Genomic DNA, 19,494 nt, shown 5'->3' with positions numbered 1-19,494 from the left:
AAATGGTTAATAAATGTTTCTTTCAGTTCTCTTGAAATTATTAAAGATAACTAAATCTCTACTTCATCAAATTTTCTCAAATCTCTGGTGGCCACCGCAACGGAGGATAGTTCGAATCCTGGTGAGAACTTCAGAAAAATTATCCGCGGTGTTTGTCCCCTCCTAATGCTGTCGACATTTGTGAGGTATTGTACAATTTGATATGGCAGCCATGTAAAAACTTCTCCACAAAGAAGTACCGCACTGCGGCACGCCCTTCGCACTCGGCAATAAAAAAGAGGACCTATCATTGAGCTTAAACTTGAATCGGACAGCACTGATTGATATGAGAGAAGTTTGCCCTTGTTCCTTAATGGAATGTTCATGGGTAAATTTTGCTTTGCTTTGAAATATGGTCTGAAACGAATATTGGCGGATCATATTTCGATATAGTTGACATATTTTTTTTTTCTTGAAATTGGGAATAGTAAACCTTATTAAAACCTAAGGATATTATTTATCATTTCTTTTTAGTTCCAATTCATTTATTGTAAAATTACAACACTGATCTCTATTCATAAAATGTTTAAGTTTAAGTAAAACATAAGTCGAATAGAAATAACATAAACATAGAATACAAGTAAGTATACCATTAATATTAGAACTATATCCAACCATCCAATTAGAAAGAAAAAGATTAAAGATTTCCATTAAAACTGCTTATTTATATAAACTACGGATATTATAATCAACTCAATAGTCAAACTGTACTGTTAAGTGGTTAAGTTTTGTTATGTTTAAAATTCTATTTTCTTCGGTTTCTTGTTGTATTTTTATGTTAGTTCCATATATAAATGTATGCTGTATGTATATTATCTTTGTGGAAAAATTGTATTTGGAAGGAAACTGAACGAACGGTTTTTGGTTATCTGTTAATCAAATTTGCTTTGCCAATATGGCTTGGGCAAAATATGATTATGGCCTTTTAGTTGTATTCCTTGACAAAGGGACGTTTCAGTTTCTTGTTTCGCTTTGGTTTGTAGAAAATATATTTTCTTTGTTTCTCAAGAATATCTTTAAATAATTCTATGTATATTTTCTGTTATGGAAAATTTAAAACTCTTTAATTGAAAAAAAAAACAAAAAATAATTAAAATTACATTACACATAATCATTATATTCAATGATCATAACAATTAAAGTTGGTATGAGAATGTTTACATATTTAATCTTAAAATTCAGTCCATATTCTTTTTTTGTAAATATAACTTTTGCAAAGTTGGTTTTTATCTGCCAATTTCTCTGCTTTTGTGATTTTGTTTTTGACTTAATATAAAAAAAAAATTATTTTGAAAAAATTATGTGTCAACACAAAAATTCCTTAAGTTTTGCGAGTTAAGATTTTCTGCTAAAATTTTTACAAAAGAAAAATTTTCTTTTTGTTTAGAAGTAACGCAATCTACACTTAAGTACGAGTATATTGTTGAAATTTTCTAAAACTCTTAATAAAACAATTTATTAAAATATTTTGTAAATTCTTTTTATCAAGTCCCTCGACTTTGATCTTAACATTAATCTCTCATTCATTATTGTTGTCGCCCAGTAGATCATCTAAAGCGCCATTTAAACGGCCCTTGCTTAGGGCTTCTACCAACATGTGAAGACGTTCTTCACGTTCTGTATGTCTTCTCTCCAGGGAAGATACCTTTGTTGATTAGTAATGGAAGAATACAAATGAAATTTTTAATCGAGAAAAATTTTTTATACAAAAAATTTTAGTTAAATTGGGTAGCGCGATAATATTTTTAAAATAAACTAAGCAAGCAAAATGATGAAGTTTTATAGAATATATAGAATTACAAAACCATAATATGGGATAATAGAACATAAATACATTTGTACATTTTTAACTATTTTTGTTCGTGTTTTTGAAGTGTTTATTTTTGATATTGCTTTATATTGTATAACATAAGAAAACTAACAAAAAATAAGTAAAAAGGCATTAAGTTCGGCCGGGCCAAACTTTGGACTCCCACCACCTCGGGTATATATGAAAACCCCCTTTCTTCACAATCCGGTGAAAATTGGATAACTTATGCACCCAAATTCGACATGGATATTGATTGGTCTAATAAATATAATTCACTGTTGAGTTTTGTAGATCAAATTTCAACAAAATCGGGTAATAAATCAAGCTTTTATGAGCTTCAGACTCTTAATCGGCACGTTGGTCTATATGACAGCTATATCTAAATACAGTCTGATCTTTACCATATTTAGGTCGAATATCGGGTGGCCTAAAACTACTTACTGTTTCAAATTTCAGCCAAATCGGATAAAAAATAAAGCTTTTATTCCCTTCAGACCCTTTATCGGGATATTGGTCTGCCATCTAAATATAGTCCGATCTGAACCACATTTGAATTCTATGTTAGGAGGCGTAAAACTACTCAATATTTCAAATTTCAGCGAAATCGGTTAAAAAATAAATCTTTTATGGGCTTTAGACCCTTTCTCTGGAGATCGGTCTATATGGCAGCTATACCTAAATATAGTCCGATTTGATCCATATTTAGGTCAGATATCAGGAGGCTTAAGATAACCATCTGTTTCAAATTTCAGCGAAATCGGGTAATAAATAAAGCAATTGTGAACTTCAGATTCTTTATCGGCAGATCTGTCTATATGATGGCTATATCTAAATATAGTCCGGTCGGAACCACATTTGGGTCATATGTTAGAAGGCGTTAAACTACTAACCGTTTAAAATTCAGCGAAATCGGTTACGAAATAAAGCTTTTATGGGCTTCAGACCCTTAATAGGGAGATCGGTCTATATGGCAGCAATACCTTAATATAGTTCGATTTGATCCATATTTAGGTCAGACATCAGGAGGCTTAAGATTACCCTCTGTTTCAAATTTCAGCGAAATCGGGTAATAAATAAAGCAATTGTGAACTTCAGATTCTTTATCGGCAGATCGGTATATATGGCAGCTATATATAAATATATTCTGATATGGACCATATTTGGGTCCTATGTCAAAAGGCATTAAACTGCTAACTGTTTCAAATTTCAGCGAAATCGGTTAAAAAATAAAGCTTTTATGGGCTTCAGACCCTTTGTCGGCAGATCGGTCTCTATGGCAGCTATATCGAAATATAGTCCGATCTGAACCACATTTGGGTCCTATGTTAGAAGGCATAAAACTGCTCAATGTTTCAAATTTCAGCGAAATCGGTTGAAAAATAAAGCTTTTATGGGCTTTAGACCATTTAACTAGAGATCGGTCTATGTGACAGCTATACCTAAATATAGTCCGATTTGATCCATATTTATTATTCCATATCAGGAGGCGTAAGACAACCCTCTGTTTCAAATTTCAGCGAAATCGGATAATAAATAAAGCTTTATGGAGGCCACCGAAGTGCAGAGGTTAGCATGTCCGCCTATGATGCTGAACGCCTGGGTTCGAATCCTGGCGAGACTATCAGAAAAAATTTTCAGCGGTGGTTTTCCCCTCCTAGTGCTGGCAATATTTGTGAGGTACTATGCAATGTAAAAACTTTTCTTTAAAAGAGACCCCTTATCATTGAGCTTAAACTTGAATCGGACTGCACTCATTGATATGTGAGAAGTTTGTCCCTGTTCCTTAGTGGAATGTCCATGGGCAAAATTTGCAATTTTTTTATGGGCTTCAGACCCTTTACCGGCAGATCGGCCTAAAACTGCTCAATGTTTCAAATTTCAGCGAAATTGGATGAAAAATAAAGCATTTATGGGCATTAGACCCTTTATCGGAAAATCGGTTTATATAGTAGCTATATCCAAATATGGTCCGATTTGGCCTTTTCAAGAACTTAACCAGCGTGCATCAAAAAGATGTATCTGTGCCAAATTTCAGCTCAATATCTCAATTTTTGAAGGCTGTAGAGTGATTACGACAGACGGATAGACGGACGGACACGCGGACATCGTTAAATCTCTTAGAATTTTACGACGATCCGAAATATATATACTGTGTAGGGTCGGAAATTGATATTTCAATGTGTTGCAAACGGAATGACTAAATGAATATACCCCCTATCCTACGGTGGTGGGTATAAAAACCAACAAAATACCACAAACAATAAGAATTCAGTCGACACACCAATCAATGCACAATAGTACAAAAAGTCTATTTTATATTACCACATTACATAATACAGAAGATGATCAGCAACTATCATCACATCAATGGTACAAAATAATAACAAACATAATACAAATTAAGCTATCACAACAAACAAATTCATTTCACTTGAATATCTCATGCACGTTTTTTTTCATTCAAACAAAAATGAACAAAAAAATAATATAAAATAAAATAAAAATTTAATTGAAAAAACTTACACAGGCAGAGAAACAAAATCGTTTAAAAATTAAAAGCCAGACCAAAAAAAAATACAAAAATGAAGGTAAATCATTAAACGATGGATGGATGGCATCGTAGATGAAGACAAATTGCGCAATAGCGTAATTAATTTGTAAATGAAAATCATAAAAACTGTTACAGTTGTTGCATAAAAGAAGCCACAGCTCGTTAAAACACCAAAAATAAAGCGACAATTATACAATAATAACAAGAGGCCAATGGTCAGCTTATTGACATTTTTCACACTTGTCGCAGCCGCTGCGTCAAACGTCCCCACCACTAAAGACTTAACGGTCTCCGTGGCATAGGAGGATCGCCCGTAGAGCATAGTTAGTGGAACGTTGGCGGCGGCGCAGCGCATTTAATTTGTCCACCATTGGCGAAGTGTAATGACCGGGTAGGTGATTGTGGTGATTTGGTTGATAGCAGGAGGGGATAGGGATTTTTGGAAGACAGTTAATCTACTTGTAGCATAACAACAACATACCTTGGCTTTGAGTGCATAATAGTCCACGGGTATTTTACGACGTTTTTGCATAGCAAATTGTTCATCACGTTCGTTGAGACGTTGCTGTAAGAGACGCACGGTTTCGTGACATGTTGCCAGTTCACGTTCATGGGCAGTTTGTAGGGTTTTCAGCTATTAATAGAGAAGGAGAAAAGAAAAAAAGTTTTAAACCATGGGGCAGAAAATATTGTAATATTGTTATGTATTGTGCGAAAAAAAAGATCAATAAATTGAAATTAAATACTAAAATTTGATAATAATATGAGAGGGTGGTGAAAAATTTGGTTTCATTTTGTCTTTATATCTACCACCATTGGATTGGGGATTTATTCATGTAGTCTTGGGTTTGTTTTTGCCGTTGTCGCGAGCCGCTTGCTCCAAGATCAGACGCTCGCATTCAGCCGCCCTTAACCTGGGATCCGACGCTGATGTTGGGCATTGGTTATTTGAGGTCGCCTTGTCTTCTCGAGTATCATTGGCAATCAGTATTTAATTAAGAGTAAGTGCCACCTAACTCCTCACGGAGACTCTCTCGAAAATAGCTGACCATCCGCGGCCGCATTTGCACCTACTCTGAATAAAACTGAGCTTTTTTTAGGTATTATCTTTTTGGCCACACTGGTTTAAACACATCACGCACGTTTCGTGTTCTGTTTCACTGTCAAACATCTTCAGTTTGGTCTATAATTTAACCATGAATCGTCTTACAAACGAACAACGCTTCCAAATTATTGAATTTTATTATCAAAAGTTCATCCCGCGCATTTTCCATTTTAGGACGAAGCTCATTTTTGGCTCAATGACTACGTAAATAAGCAGAATTGTCGATTTTGGAGTGAAGATCAGACAGAAGCATTGAAAGAGCTACTAATACATCCGGAAAAGTCATAGTTTGGTGCAATTTATGGACTGGTGGCATCATTAGATCGTACTTCGTCAAAAATGATGGCAATCGTAACGTAATTGTGAAAGGTGAGCGCTACCGTGAGATGATAAACAACTTTTTTTGACCCAAAATGCAAGAGCTTGGCTTATATGACATGTGGTTCCAACAAGACGGTGGCACATGCCACACAGCACGCGTAGCAATGGACTTGATTGTATTGAGAGGCGAGTGCGGTGAACATTTTATTTCACGTTCGGGACCGGTCAATTTGCCGCCTAGATCGTGCGATTTAACGCCTTTAAAGTATTTTTTGTGGGGCTATGTTAAAGTTCATGTCTATACAGACAAGCCCGCTTCAATTGACACATTGGAAGACAATATTGAAGAATTTATTCGTGATATATCAGCCGAAATGTTGGAAAAAGTATGCCAAAATTGGACTAAACGGATGGACCATTTGAGGCGCAGTCGCGGTCAACATTTGCATGAAATAATCTTCAAACATTAAATTATGTGGACTATACAATATCGATTCAAATTAAAGATTTTATGATTATATTTATATTGTATAAACTGATCTCGGATTTTGACATCTTGGCCCATCTTGACATCTTAAAAGACCATATCGGATGAAAGATATATATGGGAGCTATATCCAAGTTTGAACCGTTTGTTTTTTTTTAATAACGTTTATCCCTGGACCAAAAAAGTGACTTGCGCAAAATTTTATGAAAATCGGACAACAATTGCGACCTTTACCTTGATTGCAAGAATACATGGACAAACAGACAGATGGACATAGCTAAATCGAATCAGGAAGTGATTCTAAGCCGATCGGTACACTTATCGATGGGTCTAGCTCTTTACCTTCATAGCGTTGCAAACAAATGCACAAAGGTTTAATACCCTGTACCACAGTGGTGGTGTGGTCTATTAAAAGGGTTAACCAATTTATCATTCCACCCTTGTTAACACTTTAAACCAAATATATAACAAATATCATTTGTGGCATCGGCATAAGCTACTTACATCTTGTAAACGTTTATCATGCAATGATTTGTAGTCGGCTTCCAAGAGCTTGTATTTGCTGAGGGCTTCTTTTAAAGCTTGAGATTCCGTTGTGGCAGGCATGTGATCCATATTTGATTTCGAAGAAGAACTGCAAGAAGCGGAGGCGGCAGTGCTGTGATGCTTGTCATTTTTGAATGCTAAAACAAAAGAAAATAGAGAGAGATAGCAAATATGAGTGATATACCCAGAGCGTGATAAATTAAAAATGCAACGTACATAAATTAATCAAAAACACCAAAAAAAGGTAATCATTAATGACATAATATGAGATATTCAATAAACTGCCATTAAAGAAACAAGAAGAAGATAAACACATAACAGGCCATATGCATAATGTTGGCCATAAATCAATTTTTAGTAGACGATGTTGTGTGTTGTTGGTGTTGACTGACGTAAATTGCACAAAAAAGGTTCATTGAACGTTATGCCCCAAAAAGGAAATGAAGATTTTTTGCAAATTGAACTACAAAAAAAGCGATAGATAGTCTATTGGTCCAGACAGATAGATAAGATCGTCGTATGAGTAAAGAGGAGTTCACACCATTATCTTTCCAACTAACGATTTTGATTGATTGCAGACATTTGTCTGCTGTCCATATTTTTAACTTTAAGCAACATTAGACTACCCATGGAGGTTTACATAATTTTTATTAATTTATTTTAAATTTGCATTTCTAAATAGGGAAGCAGAGAGAAAAAAATACGCGATAATAAAAAATTAAACTTCATTTCTATACCAAAATCATTATTAATCGGTATCAAGTTTAGGGTCTTGAATCTTAATAAATTTATTTTATGTTATATTTTTATGAGGAAATTATCTTCCAAGAAACTTTCGCTTTTAGACCAGACCTGATTTTTTTTATTCGTGGAAGCCCAGTTTCATCATGTAAACGAAGAAATTTGTAAAAGAGGAATATTAAGATAGATGCGAGTAATTTTTTTTCTCCCCGCCAAAACAACAAACAAACATTTATGAGTATAAGATGACATAAGATTTAAATGAGACACAATGTCAAATCGAAGTGATCGTTAGAGATTATATCATAAAATTTTGAAAAATCGCATTAAACGGGGTTAAACGTGTGCTTAAACGATAATAGTTAGAGATAGGATGCTAAAAACTGTTGGATAGCAACTATAGATAAAGTTTTAGGGACAAGACGTTGAGTAAAAACTTCAAAAACACTTTAAAAGTTAGTATATTTCATCTTATCTTTTAACATAAGAGCTATATGAAGTAGGTTAGGTTAGGTTAAAAAAGGGTCCGCCCCATGACATAAAGGAACCTTTCGCCAAATAAACTTATTTTCTGAAAAATATTGGACTTTGTTTACGCTAAAAGTACATGTTTTTGCGATAAATTCTTGCAAGAATTTTTAACAAATATAAAGTTTATTTTTACCCTGACAATGCCTTTCACTCTTGATATATGGAACACATATTCAAGGTTTCAAATAGTTTTTCTTTATTTATACATTAATTTAACGTCAAACGTTTAAAATTGATTGTGCATATTGAAAAGGAAGCCAAGTTCAATTTAATGGTGTAACATAATTCAAACTCAAATTTTTACGAAGTAGATCTCAGTTTATTTGGATTTATTTCGATGTTATGATACACAATTATACTAAAAGCCTTCCATTTTCGCACAATTCCATTATGGTTTTGTATTATGATCTGGTGTATTCGTTATTGCCCTAACAGGCAAAAAAACTTGAAAATTAAACAATTCGGCAGAGCCCAGCCGGGATTCGAACCTGGGCGCAGGGAGCAACAGCGAGATCCTTGCCGTTGTCTAGCGTTAGAAGCCATCAATACAACTTCCAACAGATGCACAAAATCACGAGCATCATAAAAGTAGTGTAATTGTCGCAGAAAAAAGTCTGTCATTACACGAAAACACATGCATTGGGAAAAAGTACAGCTAATAGACAGGGTTGTCGAGCGTGGCTGATGTGGTTGATGTATGTTAGGTTTCCTTTGGCATTGGAAAAAAATGTCCGATCATTGATCACGTCTCGAAAGAGAAACAGACAAATTGTGAAATTTCATGATCTTCGCCCTAATAGTTGTTGCTGTTTTCGCACATTTAAATACCTGCTTTGTGATGGATATTTCTTAAACGCGTAAATATTATCAAACAATGTATGTGCTTTAGAAATTCTTGTTGTGTTTTCTTGTACCTGGCAGCCATTTCTGTGTTGCTCCAATGATTTTTGTCATTGGACATACCAGCATTTTTGTACCGAAGCTGTAAGGATTGTCACTTTCCGAGTTTACAATCCGCACTAGTCCGAGCTGCTTAATATACTGATTGCTCTTTGCTCAATCAAAATAAAAAAAGGAAAAATGTTGTGTGTGGGGATGTGTATGTACCAGTGACGCAATTATATAATTGCAATTATTTGCAAGCCTATGCAACGACTTTCTCGAGATTAGGATGGATAAAGACCTCAATACTGAAACATCAGGCAGTGCAGTGACAGAGAACACAATGCCGCCTAACGCATAGTGCAGAGACGGTAGACTCAATACAGCCCAATGAATAGGGATCCGACAATGGAACCATTATCGTCTTTCTCAAGATTCGGAAGACTAGGATATGCAAAGATCCTTATATTAAAACATCAGGCAGTGCAACAATGAAAAATCAATGCAGCCTAAGAACAGGGAGCAGACGATGAGGCCTTCACCCATTCCCAAAAAAATTTGCATATTTTTGCCCATGAACATTCCACTCAGGAACAGGGGCAAACTTCTCATATATCAACTTATTATAGCAGAGTCCGAAGGGCGTGCCGCAGTGCGACACCTCTTGGGAGAGAAGTTTTTACATGGCATAGTTCCTCCCCACTCCCAAGAAGCCCATATAATGGATGACTAATGATTGAGGTCATCCAGATAAACCTCCGCCGTAGCGAGGCAGTCACTCACGGTCTTAAGGAGAAAATCAGCAAGGACAAGATTGATATTGCCTTAATTCAGGAGCCATGGACGACCCGGAACAAAGTTTTTGGACTGAACCATATCAACTTTTCTATGCTAACACTGGAACTGAGCCGAAGACCTGCGTTATTTGTCATTTAAATTATATATTTTCCCCACATTTGACAATGTTGGATTTGACAACAGTTATGAGACAGGGAGACGGTGGAGCATACCTGGCATCACTTTATGTGCCTTTCGATTCTCCGACACCGCCACTTACCTCGGAGCTTCAACGATTGGTGAGGAAAGCAAAACGGACAGGAAATGAGGTACTAATAGGGTGCGATGCGAACTCTCACCATATTTCGTGGGTAGTAGCAACATTAATAAGCCAAGCCCTGAATTCTTGAATACTAAACGACCTAATAACACTTAATATTGATAACAACGCTACCTTTGTTAATAGGATTAGGGAGTAGGTTTTAGATGTGACAATATGCATTATTTCGCAGAATATCGCTACATTAGGTAGCGATTCGGCCTGTCCCGAATCCGGTAAGCTTCCGTAATAAGTTGAAAATCAACTGGCCAAAATTCGGAAGACTACTCAGAAGAAGACTTAGACAAGATAATTTAGATTGCCCAAGCAAAGAAGACATTGGCGAGAATGTCAACAGGATTACGACTGCACTAGTGAAGTCTTTCGAAGATAGTTGTCCTCTTCAAGAAACGAAATCAGCCCAAAAAAAGCCCTGGATGACCGGGGAGATTCGCAACATTGTGAAAGAGGTCCGCAGACTTTTGGGATGTGTGTAGTACACAAGGCTTGAGAAATAAAATAAGATTACCAGAGCGGCAAAACGTGCCTTCTGAAAGCTTTTCTGTGACCAGGTGAATGGCGCAAATGACGCCGCCAAGATGAAAAAGTTTCACTCAAAAACACATGTCCAAACTGAAACGTTAGTAGAAGACATAGGAGTGAGAACAACGGAGGACATGTTGAGGCTTTTGATGAAAACGCTTTTTCCACAGGATACGATGGGACTCACGGAGACACCGGAATTATGAGGTTGATCGAAGGTTTATTATAACGGAATTTATGGTCAAGGAAGCCGTGAGGAGGTTCAAACCATTTAAGTCAGCCGAACCTCATGAAATATTTTCGACTTTACTACAAAGGGAAGTCGACTATCTGGCGCCTTATCTGGCCACTATTTTTACAGCGTGCCTAGGACTTGCATATACTCCGAAAGCCTGGCAGGAGGCAATGCAAGTTATGCGAAACCAAAGGCCTATATGCCTTACTTCCTTTCAACTCAAAACCATGGAACGTTTTGTGGAATATGATAAAGAGTAGGACATCCAGCGAATTGCTCAAATACAAACAGGATGTCTATGTCAAGAAAAGGTAGGTGGAGACTGCCTGCACGAGGTTGTGCATAAACTAGAATTGACGTCCGAGGGGGCTTTTAACAATGTGCGGACTGACACACTGATCCAATACTTAGAACACTAAAGACCCAGTTCACCCTTACCGGGTCTTTAGAGACTGGATAAACCATATGCTACGGAACAGGTGGATAAATTGCGGGCCCCATAACATAAATATAAGGGATAAAGTAGCAAAGGGCACGCCACAGGGGGCATTTTATCGTCACTCCTATGGGTGACCACCATAAATGACCTATTACGGATGCTGACTGAGGAGGGATTTGAACCAACTGCTATGCAGACGATGTTATAATACTTCTAAGGGGAAAGGATCCGAACCAGCTGTGCAGAAGGGGACGAAAGGGTCTTGCATATGGTATATGACTGGGCTAGACCCAGAGGTCTCAATGGTGTTAGAATACTGAAATATGCCTATATATTATATTATATAGGCGTATATTTATATATACGCCTATATAATATATTTGACGCAACTCGTTTCCACAATAGAACGATTTCGATATCTGACAAGGTCAAATACTTAGGAGTGATCTTGGATAGGAAGTTTAATTGGAAGTGTCACATTCAGGAGCGTACTTGGAAGGCTCACAAATGTTGGGCACTATGTAGACTATGGAGACTATTTTAGACATCCGTCCCTTTGTGGGCAGCGGCTATGAGACTAAAGGCGATGGGAGAATGGATTGAGAATGGGAGCAGCTCATACCATAGCGGTATAATCGAGCCGACAATAGGAAACCTGGAAGGAATGGGAGGGGTTTTCGATCTGATACTTGAGACGACATTTGAGGTCGAATGCGAGGCACTGCTGTCATCGGCACAGTCATAGACTGACGGAACCCTGTCGTCAATAAACTTTGTTAACCCCAAGCCTTTCGAGTCAACGCAGACCGAGTGAAGGCTGTGGGCGACGAATGCGCATGCAACTCTGTGGAATATCGAAACAGTCGGTAGAACGGCGAAAATCCTATGGGGTTATCCGGTTCGTCAGAGGACGAGCCTATTACTGAAAGGAAGTAAGAAGGAGGTCAGTATAGCTTTTGGTAACATAACGGGACACATAGAAGCTCACTTATGCAAAATCGGTGCAGCAAGTGATAGCTTGTGTAGAGCATGTGGGGAAGATGATGAGACGTTGGAGCATTTCCTATGTTATGCCCGGCTTTCGCGGTGGGGATATACTTTTATACCCACCACCGAAGGATGGGGGTAAATTCATTTTGTCATTCCGTTTGCAACACATGGAAATATCCATTTCCGACCCTTTAAATTATATATATTCTTGATCAGCGTAAAAATCTAAGACAATCTAGCCATGTCCGTCTGTTTGTTAAAATCATGCTACAGTCTTTAAAAATATAGATATTGAGCTGAAACTTTGCACAGATTCTTTTTTTTGTCCATAAGCAGGTTAAGTTCGAAGATAGGCTATATCGGACTATATCTTGATATAGCCTCCATATAGACCGATCCGCCGATTTAGGGTCTTAGGTCCATAAAAGTCACATTTTATTATCCGATTTTGCTGAAATTTGGGACAGTGAATTGTGACAGGCCAGTCGATATCCACTCATTTGGCCCAGATCGGTCCAGATTTGGATATAGCTGCCATATGGACCGATCTCTCGATTTAAGGTTTTGGGCCCATAAAAGGCGCATTTATTGTCCGATGTCGCCGAAATTTGAGACTGTGAGTTGTGATAGGCCGTTCAACATTTTTTTTTAATTTGGCCCAGATCGGTCCCGATCTGGATATAGCTGCCATATAGACCGATCTCTCGAATTAAGGTTTGGGCCCATAAAAGGCGCATTTATTGTCCGATGTCGCCGAAATTTAAGAGAGTGAGTTGTGTTAGGCCGTACAACATTTTTTTTTTAATTTGGCCCAGATTGGTCCAGATCTGGATATAGCTGCCATATAGACCAATCTCTCGAATTAGGATTTTGGTGCATAAAAGGGGCATTTATTGTCCGATGACGGCAAAATTTGGGACAGTGAGTTATGTTACGCCCCTTGACATCCCGTTGAAATTTGGCCCAGGTCGGTTCAGATTTGGATATAGCTGCCATATAGACCGATCTCTCGATTTAAGGTTTTGGGCCCATAAAAAGCGCATTTATTGTCCGATGGTGCCGAAATTTGGGACGGTGAGTTGTGTTAGGCCCTTCAACATTTTTTTTTTTTAATTTGGCCCAGATTGGTCCAGATTTGGATATAGCTGCCACATAGACCGATCTCTCGATTTAAGGTTTTGGGCCCATAAAAAGCACATTTATTGTCCGATGTTGCTAAAATTTGACACAGTGACTTGTGTTAGGCTTTTCGAAAACCGTGTCGTATGTGGTTCAGATCGGTTTATTTTTAGATATGGCTAACAAAAAGACCAATATTTTATTCTACAAAATTGAACAATGACTTATACTTATTAGACCTCTTAATATTCGTATCGGATTTGGTCGGACCATATTTCGATAAAGTTGCTATGGGGGCATATATTATGCATTTTTCACCGGATTATGACGAAAGGTGGTTTACATATATACCCGAGGTGGTGGGTATCCACCACCGGGCCGAACATAACGCCTTTTGACTTGTTTTTGATTGCAATGACAAAAATGCGTGGAAGTAATCTACACTTCTGAATCCATGCACTTTCACTCAATACGACCACATTTTGTCTTGACTATTGATCTGACAAAAGGTGGTGGATCTATCATTAGCGCAGGAAGTCTTATTTGGAAGGTATGTCTATTTAGAGACCAAATGATGTTATGCCTACCCTTAACATTTTTTCTGGTATTTAAGCTATAGGTTTATCTAATACATGTTCATGTAATGCAGATGAACATAATCTCACGTTCCCAAATTTTTTCTCTACCATCTCTAAAGACTTGTGACCCCTCGTTTGCATTCCCAAAACGTTTAAAAATTCACACGACAAAGTGACGTCTTGATGTTGTTTTTTATGATTTGTAAAATATTTAACAAAAACACCAGTAAAAATTAAAAAAAAAAAACAATTTTTTAGTGTTTAAACAAGACATTGTTTTGTCATTTGACTGCTTGACGCGTGTGCGTTGGGTTTTTTTGGTACCAATGCAGCTGAAGAGTTTTCAACATTGGATCAAATCATCCGTTGTGGGACTAGCAGAGCTTTAAGGTTGGACGAAACTCCCTCTCCCATTGATGTGTGTGTTGGGGTTTATTTCTTAACTGATTTATTGACTTTCTCTGAATTAAACAAAAAACACGTACATTTGTGGGAAGGAAGAGGGGGGAGAGGCGCAAAAACAATGAAATAACACCCAAATAATGATTGTGTGCGGAAATAAATCACAGAAACCACACTGTTACCAAAAAAATCCTCTGTAATTATGCATCATGATGTTTATCAAAATATCTATGCATTTTTTTCGATTTTTTTTATTTTTTTTTTTTTAGAAATATATATTTTTTTTAATTACACACGTGTACTTGTGGAAGTGTAAAATGTAATGTTTGAATCTGTAGAGCAAAGTAATGATTATTAAGTCGTTAAATGTTCACTCTTAAGACTCTGCGCCACATAATACAGATAAAAGAAATATAAAAACAAATTAGCGCTTGAAAATGAAGTTTAATGGGTTTTTGTTATAAAATAATGGAAGATTTGACACACGTTCAGTAATGGTTTTAAACGTTTTCCGCATGGCATTTCAATGAGCCGCTTCCCCCTGCATTAAATCGAATGTATGTAAACCCATTGTGGTTTGTTTGGAAATAATTTGGTAATAGTCAGTCAGTCACTTGGTTAAAGAAAAAATTATGTAAAGTTTTTTTTTTTTTTTTTTTTTTAAAATTTTTATTGCTCGCCTAAAATTAGATCAAGTTAAATTTGCGCGTGATTGTATTTCAAATAAACGTTAGATAGGGACTATTACGTTTGACATAGACGTGTGTGATGCGATCTTATGTAATAGTGGAAATGGGACAATCCAGAGAAAATCTTAAAACTAAAATGTAAAGAGAAAGAAAATACGAGTAAAAATGTGCTAAGTTAAAAAAAAACAAGATCCCAGATCGGTTTATATGACAGCTATATCAGGTTATGAACCGATTTGAACCTTATTTGACACAGTAGTTGAAAGTAAGAATAAAATACGTCATGCTAAATTTCAGCCAAATCGGATAGGAATTGTGCCCTCTAGAAGCTCAAGAAGTCAAGTCCCCATATCTGTTTATATGACAGCTATATCAGGTTATAAACCGATTTGAACCATACTTGGCACAGTTGTTGGATATCATAACAAAATACTACGTGCAAAATTCATTCAAATCGGATAAGAATTGCGTCCTCTAGAGGCTCAAGAAGTTAAGACCCAAGATCGGTTTATATGACAGCTATATCAGGTTATGGACCGATTTTAACCATACTTGGCACTGTTGTTAAGTATCATAACAAAACACGTCGTGCAAAATTTCATTCCAATCGGATAAGAATTGCGCACTCTAGAGGCTCAAGAAGTCAAGACCCAAGATCGGTTTATATGGCAGCTATATCAAAACATGGACCGATATGGCCCATTTACAATACCAACCGATCTACACTAATAAGAAGTAAAGGGTGATTTTTTTGAGGTTAGGATTTTCATGCATTAGTATTTGACAGATCACGTGGGATTTCAGACATGGTGTCAAAGAGAAAGATGCTCAGTATGCTTTGACATTTCATCATGAATAGACTTACTAACGAGCAACGCTTGCAAATCATTGAATTTTATTACCAAAATCAGTGTTCGGTTCGAAATGTGTTCAAATTTTGACAAATTTTGTTCAGCGATGAGGCTCATTTCTGGTTGAATGGCTACGTAAATAAGCAAAATTGCCGCATTTGGAGTGAAGAGCAACCAGAAGCCGTTCAAGAACTGCCCATGCATCCCGAAAAATGCAGTTTGGTGTGGTTTGTACGCTGGTGGAATCATTGGACCGTATTTTATCAAAGATGCTGTTGGACGCAACGTTACGGTGAATGAACACATTTCGAACCGAACACTGATTTTGGTAATAAAATTCAATGATTTGCAAGCGTTGCTCGTTAGTAAGTCTATTCATGATGAAATGTCAAAGCATACTGAGCATCTTTCTCTTTGACACCATGTCTGAAATCCCACGTGATCTGTCAAATACTAATGCATGAAAATCCTAACCTCAAAAAAATCACCCTTTAGTTGTGCAAAATTTCAAGCGGTTAGCTTTACTCCTTCGGAAGTTAGCGTGCTTTCGATAGGCAGACGGACGGACGGACATGGCTAGATCGACATAAAATGTCACGACGAACAAGAATATATATACTTTATGGGGTCTCAGACGAATATTTCGAGTAGTTACAAACAGAATGACGAAATTAGTATACCCCCCATCCTATGGAAGGGTATAATAAATTGAAGGCCACCGTAGCGCAAAGGTTATCATGCCCGCCTTAGACTCTGGACACCTGGGTTCGAATCCTGACGGGCTTTTCATTGAAGAATTTATGGTGAAGGAATCCTTGAGGAGCTTCAAACCATTTAAGTCAGCCGGACCCGAAGGAATATTTTCGGCGTTACTACAGAAGGAGGTAGACTATCTGGCACCCCACTTGGCCAATATTTTTGCAGCTTGCCTGGCAAGGGTGGTATTTATACTCAAAGACAGGTTGAGGATAGTAGTAAGGTACTCAACTCCAGGCGAATCCAGATTCTTCAACATCAATATAGAGATTCCGTTGGGGCCCAATGCCTTAGATGATTTGGCGCCACGGATAATATTCGTAACTTTGCCCGCGGTAAATTGTGATGGCTGTGCATCGGCTCGAAGACCACGAATACGTCGAATGACTCTCCTCCTTGCCCTGTCACTATCGGGATGCACAATAATTTGAGGGTTGAACAAACTGGCGCATCTCTTCGGATCAGTCACGGTTATTTCGCCAAAATTGACTGAGGTCCTGTCATGCCCTCTACCGGGGTTCGAGAGGGACTTAACAGTAGACCACAGCTTGCCTAAACCGGTGCCTAAGTTACATTGCACTGTTCCAGCCACAAATGTTCGTTGACTATCCTGTTTAATTCCAGATTCAGCTCGCTGATTCTGGGGTTAGTGGGGTCCATACAACGAATCCCATCACGCTCGTCTGCGAGTATCACTGCCTGCGCCGGGAAATTAGGCCGCACTTGGGGTATTCGACCGGCTGGTATAAAGCGAGCGGCTGCTGCATTAAATATGTCTCGGAATTTCCTCTCGGCCACTAGCACATCCGAGGAGGGGCAGTTCACTGATGCAGCGATTGTTATACTCTCTAAAGCCAGCCCCATCAGCCTTCTTTTGATTGATAAAAGTCCGGCGCTCAGATGTTATAAAGTCGGGTGTTCGGTCGATGGTGAGAATTATGGGAAGGTGATCTGACCCCAAAGAGATGACGTCTTGCCAGGATACATCACTCAGGAGATCAGGGAATGCAATGGAGCTGCTGCACCTCCTCGTAATCCTAGTGGGGGCATCCTCATTCACCGTGCAAAACGTGGACCTTTCAATCTGCTCTGGCAAAGCTATGCCACGCTGGTCGTTACCTAGGGGAGAATGCCATGAAGTGTGATGCGTATTAAAGTCCCCTAGAACCAGACGATCATGGCCAGATAGTAACCCACTTATGTCGGGGTTGTAAGCTTGGCCATTAATCGGGACACAGCTACCAACCGGCGGTATATACACGTTGTATAGCTCTATCTCGGCAGTACCGGACCTGACTGCTATCCCCATGCACTCCATGTACGGGTCACTAGCGTCAAGCACGGGCGAGATAGGTCTATACTGCACGGAATGGTGTATTACGAAGGCCTATCCCCCACCTCCATTCCTTGAGCGATCCTTACGTAGCACATTGTATCCGTGACAACTGTGCAAGCTGCAGGTGTTGGGCAGCTTTGTCTCCTGCATCGCTGCGACCAATATATTTTTCCGACTCATGAAATTCACAATCTCATCGATCTTGCCACGGAGACAATTGCAGTTTAGTTGCAAAAATGATACATTTCCCGGCACTGGCCTGGCAATATTTGGGCTGCGATGCTGCCGTTGCATATATTGCCGTACGGGAGAAATCGGGGGGTCACATAGACGACGACGACGCATGTGACCCACTGCTGGCTATGTTCGCACAGAACCTTGCGACATATCCAGTATGACTATACTCCCGTAGTGAAGCGAGGCCAGAGCAAGTTCGGAAATGTACCCACTCCATGCACCGGTTACACTTCACCGACACCGACCGATGATGGGGGCGGTTCTGGCAAACCGAACAGATCCAGAGTCCGGGGTTCTCTTCAATCCCGGCACGGACCAGAAGCGTGCGGAGAAGGCACTCCGGGATGTGCCTCTCCTATGACGAAAAAAGACGAAAACGTACACTGAGGCGGCAGCCCTTGCCGATGAGGGTTCCATCGAGTCAATCAGGTGCGTACAACCGGCTACCATGGGATTCTGGTAGTGGTGTTTCGGTATCACTTCCAATAATTGTGCCAAGTATGGTCTGAATCGGTTCATACCCATAGCTGCCATATAAACAGACCTTGGGTCTTTACTTCTAGAGCTTCTAGAGGGCGCAATTCTTATCCGATTTGGCTGAAAATTTGCATGAAGTGCTCTGGTATAACTCCTAGCAACTGTGCCAAAAATAATCTAAATCATTCTATAACCTGATATAGCCACCATATAAACCGATTTCCCGTTTAGACTTCTTGAACCTCTAGAGGGTACAATTCTTATCCGATTTGGCCGAAGTTTGGCATGAAGCGTTTTATTTTGACTTCCAACAACTGTGTCAAATATGGTCTAAGTCAGTCCATATCCTGATATAGCCAGCTATAAACCGATCTCCCGATTAGACTTCTTGGGCTTTAAGAGGGCGCAATCCTTATCCTCTACGGTTGAAATTTTGCATAAGTCATTTTGGTATGACTTTCAATAACTGTTCTTAGTATGGTCTAAATCGGTATAAAACATGCCTTATAAACCGATCTCCCAGTTTGACTTTTTGAGCCTCTGGAGGGCGCAATTATTACTCGATTTGTCTGAAATTTTGGAGGTGGTGGTTTTCTATGACTAGTATTTTTTTATTTGAAAAAGTCATGCAAAGAACATGAAAAATGCGATCCATGGTGGAGGGTATATAAGATTCGGCTCGGCCGAACTAAGCACGATTTTACTTGTCTGTTTTGTATAAACAGGGCACCGA

At 38.5% G+C, this 19,494-nt stretch overlaps 1 protein-coding gene across 2 annotated transcripts in view; it reads right to left on the bottom strand.

Moving 5' to 3' along the window:
- Positions 1–570: 570 nt before the first annotated feature.
- LOC106085895 (bromodomain-containing protein DDB_G0270170) overlaps positions 571–19,494 on the bottom strand; it is a 252,082-nt gene continuing 233,158 nt past the window's right edge. The window contains exons 5-7 of one of the 2 annotated variants that reach the window (XM_013250349.2): positions 6,818–6,996; positions 4,882–5,034; positions 571–1,684 (exon numbers count right to left, since the gene is read on the bottom strand). In XM_013250349.2, coding sequence (XP_013105803.2) covers positions 1,559–1,684; positions 4,882–5,034; positions 6,818–6,996 — 458 coding nt within the window. In that variant the 3' untranslated portion in view covers positions 571–1,558. The remainder of the gene's footprint in view (positions 1,685–4,881; positions 5,035–6,817; positions 6,997–19,494) is intronic. The other variant, XM_059368359.1, reaches the window with a different exon arrangement.

The sequence above is a fragment of the Stomoxys calcitrans genome, chromosome 4 (genome assembly GCF_963082655.1).
Source record: "Stomoxys calcitrans chromosome 4, idStoCalc2.1, whole genome shotgun sequence".
NCBI classification, from domain to species: domain Eukaryota; kingdom Metazoa; phylum Arthropoda; class Insecta; order Diptera; family Muscidae; genus Stomoxys; species Stomoxys calcitrans.
This window is presented reverse-complemented; position numbering and strand designations above follow the sequence as displayed.